Here is a 12,995-nt window from a genome sequence, read left to right as displayed (position 1 = left end):
TCTGGATATCATAGATCTAGGGCTGTTTTCCATAATGATGCTTAAGAACTTCAGGACCTTAAATAGGGAACATAATGGAGGAATTATGTCAATCCTTGGAATTCTCTTAGTACAGTGGTTTGGAAAGCCAAGATGACAGCCATTTACAGTGATAGAATTACGAGCGGGCAGTGCAGTGGTAAAATTCTCCACTGAGACAGCAATTGAGTTGAGTGACTGAACACTCCATTAGAGTTTGACTGAATAATCTCTCATTTCCCGTGCAAAGTTTTGAGACAAGTTTGAACAAGTTCTCTCTGTGCCCCATGATTTCTATGTTATCCTGTACATATACCACTTCCCAGTATAATATGAGCTGTTAACAACACTGTTAGGCAGGAGCTGGGGAAATAGATTGGGAGCAGCTGTTATTGGGTAAGTCCTCATGTGGGACACAAGAGACCGCAGTTGCTGGAATCTGGAGCAATACACAAGACACTACTAGTCCAGATGAAGCGACTTGATCTGAAATGTCACCTGTCCATTTCCCTCCATGGATGCTGCCTGACCCACTGAGTTCCTCAAGCATCTTGTGTGTTGATCTGACATGTGGGAGTTATTTAAAGGCCAGCTGGTCAGAATTCAGGACTAATATGTTTCTGTAAGGAAGAAAAACAAGATGGCAAGGTTCAGGAATCTTGGATGATGAGAGATGTTTCAAATTCAGTCAACGAAAAGGAAGCATATATAGATTTGGGAAGCTGAAGTTGGAGAGGGCCTTAGGACTACAAAGGAAGCAGGAGAAAACTTAAACAGGGAATTAGGAGGGCTAAAAGGAGCCAAAAAATGTGCCAAGGCTTTAAATATATATATAAAAACCAAGAGGGTAACTAGAGAGGGGAAGACCAGTCGAGGTCAAAGGAGGGAATTTATGCCCAAAGCCAGAGAAATTGTGCAAGATACTAAATGAATACTTGACATCGGTATTCATCAAGGAGAAGGACAAAGAGGATAGTGAGATCAGGGAGGGGTATGCTGATATTGCAGGGCATGTTGATAATGAAGGAGGTAGTGTTGGGGCTCTTGAAGAACATTAAGGTGGGTAAGTCCCCAGGGACTGATAGGATCTATCCCAGGTTAATGAGAGAGGAAAGAGTAGAGATTGCTGATTCCTTTACAGAGATCTTTGCGTCATCTTTAGCCATAGGTGAGGTCCCAGAGGATTGTTCCTCTGATTAAGAAGGGCTATAGAGAAAAAATAGGCAATTATAGGTTGGTGAGCCTTGCATTGGTGATAGGGAAATTATTGGTGAAGATTCTAGGGGATAGGTTCTACTCAAAGCTGGATAAACATAGACTTATTAAGGATATCAGCATGACTTTGTGCAGGGGAGTTTGTGTCTTACAAGCCTGAGTAAGTTTTTTTGATGAGGTGATGAAGATGATTAATGAGGGTTGGGCAGTGGATGTTGTAAGTATGGACTTCAGTAAAGCTTTCAACAAGGTCCCTCACAGTAGGTTGATTGAGAAGACTGAGGCACGTGGGATCCATGGACTCAAAATTGGCTTGGCCCTAGAAGGAGGGTTGTGGTAGAGTGGTATTATTCTGACTGGATGTCTGTGACCAGTAGTGTTCTGCAAGGATCAGTGCTGGGACCTCTATTGATTGTGATATATATAAATGATTTGTATGAAAATGTAGGTGGGGTGATTAGTAAATTTGCTGACGACACAAAGATTGGCAGAGTTGTGGAGAGTGAGGAAGGTTATAAAAAGTTTCAGCAAGATATGGACCAGTTGGAAATATTGGCAGAGTAATGGCAGATAGAATTTAATCCGGACGAGTGTGAGATGTTGCTCTTTTGGAGGCCAAATGTAAGGGGAAATTATACCGTAAATGGCAGGACCCAAAGGAGCACTGATGAACAGAGGGATCTTGGGTGCAAGTCCATTGTTCCCTGAAAGCGGCAACACAAATAGAAAGAGTGGTAACGTAACCTGTAACAGCATGATTGTTGGGAAGTCGGGAAGTCACGTTTAAGTTGTATGAAACTTTGGTTAGGCTACATTTGGTGTATTGTGTGCTGTTCTGGTTGCCGTATTACAGGAAGGATATTGAAGCTTCGGAGAGAGTGCAGAAGTAGTTCATCAGGATGTTGCCTGAATTAGAGAGTGTTAGCTGCAAGGAGAGGTTGGGCAAACTTGGATTGCTTTGAATAAATGAATATTTCTCATCTGTATTTATTGTGTAGAAGGACATTGAAGCTAGGGAATTTAGGGAAGAGAATAATGATGTCTTGGAACATATCCACATTAAAAGGAAAGAGGAGGTGCTGGTGGTCTTAAAGCAGATAAAGGTGGGTAAATCCCTAGGTCCTGACTCAGTGTATCCTAGGACATTGTGGGAAGGTAGGGAAGAAATTGCTGGGGTCCTGGCAGAGATATATGTATCATTGTTAGCCAGAGATGAGGTACTGGAAGACTGGAGGGTGGCTAATGTTGTTCCTTTACTTAAGAAGGGTTACAAGGACAAGGCAGAGAACTACAAGACAATATCAGTTGTGGGAAAGTTACTGGAGGGGATTTGGAGAGACGGGATCTACCTGCATTTGGAAAGGCAGGGATTAATTAGAGATTGTCAGCATGGCTTTGTGAGTTGGGAAATCATGTCTCAAGAATTTGATTGATTTCTTTGACAAAGAGGATTGGTGAGGACAGGATGGTAGATGTTGTCTACCTGGACTTTAGCAAAGCCTTTGAGAAAGTCCTGCATTGTTGGCTGGTCCAGAAGGTTAGATCACATGATCACAGGATGAGCTAACCAATTGGATACAAAATTGGCTTGGTGGAAGGAATCAGAGGATGGTAGTGGAGGGTTTTTTTTTCATATTGGAGGTCTGTGACCAATAGTGTGCTGCAGGGATCGGTGCTGGGTCCACTGTTGTTCATCATCTATATTAATGTTTGGATGAGAATGTACTTGGCATGGTTAGTAAGTTTACAGATGTCACCAAAATTGGTGATATGGTGGACCATGAAGAAGGTTATCTAAGATTACATCAGGATCTAGATTAACTGAGAAAGTGGGCCAAAGAATGGCAGATAGAATTTAACTCATACATGTGCAAAGTGTTGCATTTTGGTAAATTATACCAGGACAAGACTTGCACAGTAAATGGCAGGGCCCTGGAAAATGTTGTAGAACCTTGGAGTACAAATACATAGCTCCCTAAAAGTAGCAACACGGGTAGGGAGAGTGGTGAAGAAGGCATTTGGTATGCGTACCTTCATCAGTCAGGGCATTAGGTACAAGAGTTGGGATGTCGTTTTACAACTGTAGAAGATGGTGAGACCACACTTGGAGTATTGTGCAGTTCTGGCTGCCTAGCTTTAAGAAATCAATCAAATTCTTGAGACATATTGTCATTAAGCTAGAAAAGGTGCAGAAATGATTCACAAAGATGTTACTGCAATTGGAGGGTTTGAGTTATAAGGAGAGTGGACATGCTGGAGCTTTATTCCCTGGACCATAGGAGAGTGAGAGGTGATCTTTTCAAGGTATATAACATCATGAGGGGCATAGATAAGGTGAATGTTCAGTGTTTTTCCTGGGAAAGGAGAGTCTAAAGCTAGAAGGCATGGATTTAAGGTGAGAGGAACAATTTAAAAGGGACCCAGGGGTAACTTTTTCCACACAGGGTGGTGGGTATGTGGATTGAGCTGCCAGAAGAAGTGGTAGACATGGGTACAATTACATTTAAAAGACATTTGGTCAGGGACATGGATAGGAAAGGTTTAGAGGGATATGGGCCAAACTTAGGTAAATAGGACTAGCGAAGATAGGCAACATGGTTGGCATGGATGAGTTGGGCTGGAGGACCTGTTTCCGTGCTGTATAACTTTGTGACTGTTTTCTCTGGCTTGTTGGAAGCTGAGGGGGGACCTGATAGAAATCTATAAAATTATGAGAGGCTAGATAGGGTAGATAGAGTCTTCTTCCCAGGATGAAAATGTCAAATACTAGAGAGCATAGCTTTAAGGTGAGAGGGTGAAAGTTTAAAGGAGATTTATGAGGCAAGTTTTTTTTCCACACAGAGAGTGGTAGATACATGCTGCTGGGGTAGTGGAAACAGATACAATAGTAACATTTAAGAGGTATTTATACAGGCACATGAACAGTTAGGGAATGGAAGAATATAGATCATGCTCAGGCAGATGGGATTGGGTAAAGTTGGCAAGTTCGGCACAGACATTATGGGCTGAAGGGCCTGTTCCTGTGCTGTACTATTCTGAGTTCTATATCTTTGGAATTCTGAATTCTACTAGTGTATGGCACTAGTATCCTGTGCCATAGAATTGGTGAATGGGCTTGCTCTTCAATAGGTCGGCACCTTTGATCTCCTTTCGTCGTGCTGCTGTTCCAACACAATTAAGGTTAACATCATTTTTTGAGTTAATACTTGAGATTCTTTGAAGCACCTTCAGTGATGCTGTATTCCTTTACCTATACTAGATAAGCTACTTTGGTATTCTCAATAGTTGAAAGGAAAGAGGGGGACGCAGATTAGCTTGTATACTGGTACCTCAGTATAGCACTCAGCATGCATTCCCAAGAATGAGAGCAGTAATGAAACCAACACTGAAAGGGGTCGTTACAGCACCATACATAGAGCTATGTTACCGACAGCTCTGTGCTGGGAGCCTGGTGCAAAGCCCTTTCCTCCATGCTGCTGTACCAGGCACCTGGATGGGAGGAACCTCTCGTGAATTCAGCAATGAATTGATCACAGTTTGATGTGAAGTGGCTGCCTGAGAGGGCTGGTGGCCTGGGGAGAGTAGTACGGCTGCTCAGTCATTTGTAGGGCTCAGTCATTACTGTGGGAGCAACTGCTCCATGTGCTGGCAGACCACCCATATCTTCCTGTCTTTTCCTTTCTCATCAATTGTATGTAATGGAAGCTGCTGTCTTCCCCTTTTTGTTTGGCTGCATAATTGAGAGTTTTCTGTGTAAAAAGCTCAGTGATGGTCACTGGTCTTTGTGCTCGCCAAATAAGGAGAGGGGAAGACAGCAGTTTCCACCATATTAATCAGGAGGTGGTTAGGATATAGGATTCAGGTGGTCTATCAATACGTGCAGCATCTGCTGCATTTCCCAGTAATGGCCCACACTTATGGTGCTCACTAGTTTGCAGTCTTAAGCACCACATTTCAGCGGCAAGCAGCTGCACTGCTCATCCCAGCCACCTAATATTAATTTTTACAGGCAGCCTCTCAACATGTAATGTATTGCTAGATTTGTGCCAGTGGAGGGCTGAGATTTGCCCAAGTTTCCAGTGCACAGCATCATGGAGGGCAGGGGTTTACACCAATTTTCTGGCACAACATTCTATAGCCTGAGCAGGTGTATTTAGGTGAGTACGTATGTGAATGTTCGGACTCTCCCTTATCCATTCAGTGCTCTTGTGGGTACATGAAGTGGGATACTGGTATAGTGAGTACAAGAGAAAAGAAAGGTTCTGGAAACTGTATGTGATGTGTTCTTCATCGTTACAAGTAGCCTTTGGCTCAATTTCCCTTCCAATGACAGACAGCAGAATGTCTTCAGGATTTTTTGGAGGGAGATGAGGTTGGGGGCCAGGTTGCTGACTTGATGTTGATTGCTACTCTCTTCTGCAGATGTGAGGTGTCTTAAAGTATTTTGAGGTGTTTTTAAAACATGGCTGTAATGGTGGTGGAACTGGTGGTCTGTGAATGAATGTAGGTTGTAGTGGTTGTGAATGTGTAAGTTTAAGGCTAAGTAGGCTTAGAAAAGTATGCTGCAATAGTTGTTGGAGTGTTAATGGCTTTGTTTTGAAGATGGTCATTGTTGTACTGATGAGGCTGAATTCAGCAGTTGAAAATGTTTTAGCAGTATCTTTAACTTTTAAAACCAGGTGATCACTGAATTTTTTTCTGGCGTTGCAGCCATGTTCTTGATATTGACACACACAACAATCTAATCCCGTCTTAAGCAATCAAAGATCTTCCTGCTCCCAGGATTTAGAAAAGATGATTCCATCCATAGTAACCATATAGTACTGAACCTTGTTGTCAGTTGTTGAATGTTATCAATTGTTTTAGTTGGTCTGCAGCCAGAATTCTGATTCACTTTAAGACAAGTTGTCTGCCTTTTGGCATTTCAAAGACCCAGTATCCTCTCAATTCCCAATAAGCTTATGGCTGCCGAATGGCACGGAAAGAGTTGACAGTAGCCAGGATGAACAAAGTTTATAAACATGGCAAATATTGCATGCTGGACAGCTTACATTGGAGCAAACAGCGAATGTATTTCAACTTATTTTTGGTAAAAATCTGATTGCTGAATTTTTGGACTGTTTCAGAAATACAACTTGTATTTTACTTAGTTTAAATCTGTGTACGTTTATTTATCTATGTTTTACAGATACTTTAAATATAAGTGGAAGTGTCAGAAAAGATTCTTGCGTGACAATGTAGAGGACATAACTAATCATTGGATCAGAAATTATAACTTGGGTGACTTCGACTCCTACTCTGTGTTCAACGAGTTTTTAGAAATGAGTAAGCCTTTTAAATTCAAACACATTACTTAATTTACTATAACTAAGATGCTTTAGAAATGTATGGAACTCATTACAGAATTTAAAGTGCAGTACTGTTGTTACAAAAGTGAATGCGGCATCCAAGTTGTGCTCATGAAGGTCCAATAAACAACAAATATCAATGGGATAAATGGGAATTGATCATCTTTAGTATTTGGTTGTAGGATAAATGTTCACTGGAAGATTGCTCTTATTCAGGTAGCTTATTGGGATCTTTTCTGTCAATTTGTGCAAAGAGCCAGAGCCTCATTTTGTTTCTGTAGAGGATGGCATCTCCAATAATGCAGCAATCCTTCAATTCTGCCTTGAAGTATCAGCCTAGAAAGTACACTCATTGACTTATGTCTTATTCCATGATCAATGACTTAAAAGGTATCGTAAAAGGTATATTCTTTTATTAGGGACAAAGTAAAACCCCCAATATTCTGGCACCCTCTAGATGGACAGGCAGATTTTTTGAACAATTGAATGTTACTCATTTTAAGATCCCTGCAATTTTTTATTTCTTTTCAGTAGTATAATTTTTTTTTAGTATACTTGGTGAGTTTAAAGAGAGTGGAGGAATGGGCCCAATGTGTTTAAAGGGAGAGCAGGAAACAACCGGTGAGTGTAAAGGGAGTGAGGGAAAACAGAGCCCAGTGTGCTTAAAGGGAGTGCAGGAAATAGAAACCAATGAGCCAAATGCCAAACCATTGAAATTTCCAATAACTAGATTCCAGATTATTGGAGTTTTACTGTATCTGTATGTTTGTTTATTATTGCTTTCAAAGTTCTCCAGAATAGTTTGTTTAATAAATTAATTTGTACTGCCAATAGTATAAAAATGAATGCAAATGCAGCAGCATCCAGCATACGAACCACAGTAGGATAAATAAGCAAATTGGCAGTATCAGTGGGAAGATGCAGAGTTAATGTTTCAGGTCAGTCAGCTATCATTAAGTTCTACCTTTTCTGCTGATTGGTACCCTATCAACCACCCTAAATATTCATTTCTTCTGCCAGTGCCTGCAGTGTGTACCATTCACAAATTGCACTGCAAGTTTTCTTGACAGCACCTTCCAAAGGGCCTGCTGCCCTTTGTCCTTCTTGATGATCTCTACCATCAAGAAAGACAAAGGGCAGCAGGCCCACGAGAACACCACTACTCACAGGTTCCATCCTGACTTTGAAATGTATCACTGGTCCTTCATTGTTGCTGGCTCTAAATCCTGGACTTTCCTGTCCAATGGCATTGTGGGAGTATTTTAAATAAGAAGGATTTAAGAAGGCAGCTCACCATCAGCTTCTCCAGGGCAATTAGTGTTGGGCTATAAAAGCTGTGTTTGCCAGTTATGCCAGGATCCTGACATTGAATATAAAAGAGCTAACTAACTCCCCACTGCTAACTGCACAGCCCAGAGATTTTTCTATGGTTACAAGCTCAACAATGGTCAGTGGTGGGCAGTTTACAACATACAGAGCAGCTACTGCCAGTCCCCAGCTACATCTGCACTGATTGTACTGGCTAGGATGTGGCTCTGAGATGCACACCTTGGCACAGAGTGGCTGTACTGCTTGTCCCTGCCTCCCAACACCAGACCTCCATAGCAGCCTCTGCACTTCACCTCAGTGGTTCTCTCCACACCAACCCATGAGATCATCATTTGACTCCTGTGGGAGCACTGGCAGAGAGTAGGGATTTTCACCCTGTTTACAGCACAGTCTGAGAGGATGTATTTTTAAGGATCCAAAAGTACATAATAGCGAGTGACTCCAGGTCCTATAACGAATCACTGCTCTGCGGAGTATTGCAGAGCGGTGTACTAGGGGAGTGGACTATGTGATATTAAATGGCATTTAAGCTGATTTTGTATTGTTGTAATTGGGATCAGCACTGAATAAATGTATTATTTGCAAGAAACAACACTGAAATGATTGAGACGTCATTGTGCATTAATTACTGAAGGTTCATCAGCAATAAAGAGAAGTTGTGGTAAAAGTTAAAAGGAAATTGGAATGCATTAAACAAACTTGGATTGGATGCATTTAAGTGAATTCTAGATAGGGATTTGTGAAAGAAGGCAATAAAATCTTATGATAGAAAGAAGGGTGTAACTTCAAGTGGAGCATAAACATCAGAGACTGGTAGACTGCATATGTGGTAAGTATTCTATATAACCATTCAGTACAAATCAAAGCACACCATTCACCTCAGATCACATCCGACTGCACCTGGAGTACTCTGCCTAGGTCTGGACCTCCACACATGGCAGGTGATATAAAGGCATTGAAAGATTTAGAAGAACCTGTGAGAATGATTCCCACCGATAAAGCCCTCAGCTGGACTACATTTAAGAACCTTAACTTAAATAACAGAGCAGATTGAAGTTGACCTGATGGAGGACATAATTAATTAAAGGGGTCTCCCTGATCTCTTATCAGTAGATTAATGGACAATAGATAAAGTACTTTCTAATGCCCCCCTCCCCGTGATGTTGATGAATGTATAAATGTTAATATAGTACAACATTGGGATGACACATTATTTACTCAAGGTGCTGGAATGAGAATTGAAGCCACAGTTTTCTACATCAGAAGCAATTGTATTACAACTACGGCAACCTAACATGGGCAAGAAAAGAGGAAGGGATGTATAGTAAATCCTGCATGTTACCACCAAGTGTGGGCCTAGAAATTCGTATGTGCTGTTTATGTTGCATGTCTTCCTCATGCAGTTTTAAGAAACTTTTAAAAAAAAATCATGATATTCGACAGCACTATTTTTGAAAAGTATCATTGGGTTCCCTTGTGCAACCAGTAAGGATAGGTGACGTGCCTTCTGCGCGATTATTCTCAACTGGTGTCCTATAAGCAGCATTCTTAGCCCCTTACTATACTTCCTATACACTCAACAACTGTGTGGCCAAATTCTGCTCTAGCTCCAGTTGCAAGTTTGCAGATGACACCACCATAGTGGGCGGGATCTCAAACAATGATGAAAGGGAGTACAGGAAGGAGACAGAGCCTAGTGGCATGATGTCAAGACAACAACCTCTCCCTCAATGTCAGCAAAACAAAGGAACTGGTCATCAACTTCAGTAATCAGGGTGGAGTACACATCCCTTGTCTGTATCAATGGCGCAGAGGTGGAGATGGTTGAGATCTTCAAGTTTCTAAGTATAAATTTTACCAACAATTTGTCCCTGTCCAGCCATGTTGATACTACAGCCAAGAAAGCACACCAACACCTCTGCTTCCTCAGAAGGCTAAGGCAATTTCACATGTCCCTGATGGCTCTCACCAATTTTTACAAATGCAATATGGAAAGCATCCTATCCTGAAGCATTACAGCTTGGTATGGCAACTGCTCTGCTCAAGACCACAAGAAATTGCAGAGTTGTGAATGCAGCCCAGTACATCATGCAGACCAGCCTCCCCTCTAGTGACTCAATCTACGCTTCCTGCTGCCTCGGGAAAACAGCCAACATAATCAAGGACCCCTCCCACTCTGGCCATTCTCTCCCCTCTCCTGTTAGGCAGAAGATACAAAAGTTTGAAAGCACATACCACCAGACTCGAGGACAGCTACTATCCTGCTTTTATAAGACTCTTGAACAGACCTCTCAGGTACTAAAAATGAATTCTTGATCTCCCAATCTACTTCATCGTGGCCTTTGTGCTTTACTGTTTACCCGCACTGTACTTTCTCTATCTGCAATACTATATTCTGTATTCTGTTTTCATTTTACTACTTTGCTGTACTAATGTATGGCATGATCTACCTGGATGGCATGCAAGCAAAGCTTTTCACTGTATTTCAATACACATGACAATAATAAACAAATACCAATCACGCAGCTTCGGTGAGTGTTACTCATCAAGTCACAGGACACGGGAAACAGGACCTTTGGTCCACTGGGGCCATGTCAATGATTAAACACCTATTTACACTAATCCCATTTTATTCTCCCACATTTCCCTCGATTAAGATAAGATTTCTTTATTAGTCACATGTACATCGAAACACACAGTGAAATACATCTGTGCATCCTCAAGATTGTAAAATTCACCTATGCACTGGAGACAATTTACAATGGCCAGTTAATCTACCACCCTGTCTGATGTGGGAGGAAACTGGAGCACATGTAGGAAACCCGTGAAGTCACAAGGCGAATGTGAAAAATCCACACAGGCAGTAATGGAGGTCCAAGCTGAACATGGGTCATTGCACTGTGAAGGCAGTAGCTCTATTGAAAAGCTCTGATCGATTTCTTGTGGGTGTTATTGCTTGAACGTATGCTAATAACTCATTAACCTCCTTTAAGGCACGCATACCCAATGTGATCATCACTCTCCAGTAGCTGGAAGAGTGCTGCTTATTTGCAAGTAGCAACATTGGTGATTCCTGAGTGCAAGTTTCTGAAGACTGAGCTTGAGAGGCTGGTAGATTGCATCACCTCCAGGACAGCATAAGGGACTGTAGCAACCCTCCAGTGCCACAGCCAGGCAGGTCTGTGAAGTTACAAAGAGATCTGTGAGGACATGTAGTTTGGCTCCTATGAAATCTGAATGGCTAAGGTGTTGGATGCTTAACCTTGATATGCCTCCTATGATTTGTTCCCTGTGAATATCTCTGTTGCCTGGCAGGCAAGTTTTTATGTGCTCACATTCTCCACAAAGTGGAGGGTTAAATCTGGAATAATGGGCATTGTAAGGCTGTGAATATCTCTGTTGCCTGGCAGGCAAGTTTTATGTGCTCACATTCTCCACATTGTGGAGGCATTGTAAGGCTGTGAATATCTCTGTTGCCTGGCAGCAAGTTTTATGTGCTCACATTCTCCACAAAGTGGAGGGTTAAATCTGGAATAATGGGCATTGTAAGGCTGTTTTGATGAAGAAAGTAAGGGTTGGTCCATAGTGTAAGTACAGAGCATGCAAGAAGCATGTAGAACAGAGTGCAGCTGTCTGCCTACGAAGAAAGATTTAGTGTCATTGTCCTTTTAAATGACATTGTTTTAGAGTCTTCAGCGCCAGCGACCCGGGTTCAATTTCCACCACTATCAGGAGTTTGTACGTTCTCCCCGTGACTGCACGGGTTTCCTCCGGGTGCTCCAGTTTCCTCCCACGTTCCAAAGACGTACGGGTTAGGAAGTTGTGGGCATGCTATGTTGGTGCCAGAAGCGTGGCGACACTTGTGGGCTGCCCCCAGAACATTCTACACAAAGATGCATTTCACTGCGTTTCGATGTACATGTGACTAATAAAGAAATCTTATTTTATAAAATGAACAAGGAAATCTTGCCCAAGGCTTAAGATTATGTAAGCGATTTTGGCGATGACACGTGTAAAGTTTCTTTACTCTGCAATTTATATATTCATTCAGGGGATGGGCTTTGCAGGCTGAGCCAGCATTTAATTGCCCATCCCTAGTTGCCCATGAGAAGGTAGTGGTGAGCTGCCGCTTTAAACCTTGCAGTCCTTGAGGTGTTGGTATAGCCACCATGCTGTCAGGGAGAGAATTCCAGGATTTCGACCTAATCGTGAAGGAACAGTGATATATTTCCAAGTCAGATGTGTATGGCTTGGAGGGCAACTTCCAAGTGGTGGTGTACCCAGATTTTTGCTGCTTTTGTCCTTCTAGCTGGTAGAGGCCATAGGTTTGGAAGATGCTGTCTAAGGAGTCATGAGTTGCTGCAGAGGTACAAACTGCTGCTACTGTGTGTCGGAGGTTAGTGAGTGAATGGTTGTAGATGGGTGCCTATCAAGCAGGCTGCTATGCCCTGTATGGTGTCAAGCTTCTTGAGTGTGATTGAAGCTTCTCTCATCCAGGCAAGTAGAAAGTATTTCATCACACTCCTGATTTGAGCCTTGGATAGGCTTTGGAGAGTTAGGAGATGAGTTACTCTCTGCAGGATTCCCAGCCTCTAACCTGCTCTCGTAGCCACATTGTGTATATGGCTACTCTAGTTCAATTTCTGGTCAATGGTAACTCCCAGGCTATTGATAGTGGGGGATTCAGTAATGGTTATGTCTTACAATGTCAGCGGGTGACAGCTGGATTTTCTCTCTTGGATATCATCATTGCCTGGCACTTATGTAGCACAGATGTTACTTGCCACCTATCAGCCCAGGCCTGGATATTGTCTAGGTCTTGCTGCATTTGGTTGTGGACTGCTTCATTGTCTGAGGAGTCACAAATGATTCTGAACATTGTGTAATCAGCAATCGTCCCTACTTCTGACCTTGCAATTGAAGGAAGGTCATTGATGAAGCAGCTGAAGATGGTTAGATCCAATCACTACCCTGAGGATCTTCTGCAGAGATGTCATGTGGCTGAGATGATTGACCTCCAACCACCACCATCATCTTCATTTGTGCTAAGTATGATTTCAACCAGTGGAGGGTTTTCCTGCTGAT

At 42.3% G+C, this 12,995-nt stretch overlaps 1 protein-coding gene across 1 annotated transcript in view; it reads left to right on the top strand.

The window, feature by feature from the left end:
- LOC127577989 (anoctamin-9-like) overlaps positions 1 to 12,995 on the top strand; it is an 88,776-nt gene that overhangs the window by 56,216 nt on the left and 19,565 nt on the right. Inside the window, exon 19 of the mRNA XM_052029696.1 lies at positions 6,422 to 6,558. Coding sequence (XP_051885656.1) covers positions 6,422 to 6,558 — 137 coding nt within the window. The remainder of the gene's footprint in view (positions 1 to 6,421; positions 6,559 to 12,995) is intronic.

The sequence above is a fragment of the Pristis pectinata genome, chromosome 14 (assembly GCF_009764475.1).
Source record: "Pristis pectinata isolate sPriPec2 chromosome 14, sPriPec2.1.pri, whole genome shotgun sequence".
NCBI classification, from domain to species: domain Eukaryota; kingdom Metazoa; phylum Chordata; class Chondrichthyes; order Rhinopristiformes; family Pristidae; genus Pristis; species Pristis pectinata.
Note: the sequence above shows the minus strand (reverse complement) of the source record. Positions and strands in the feature narration are given on the sequence as shown.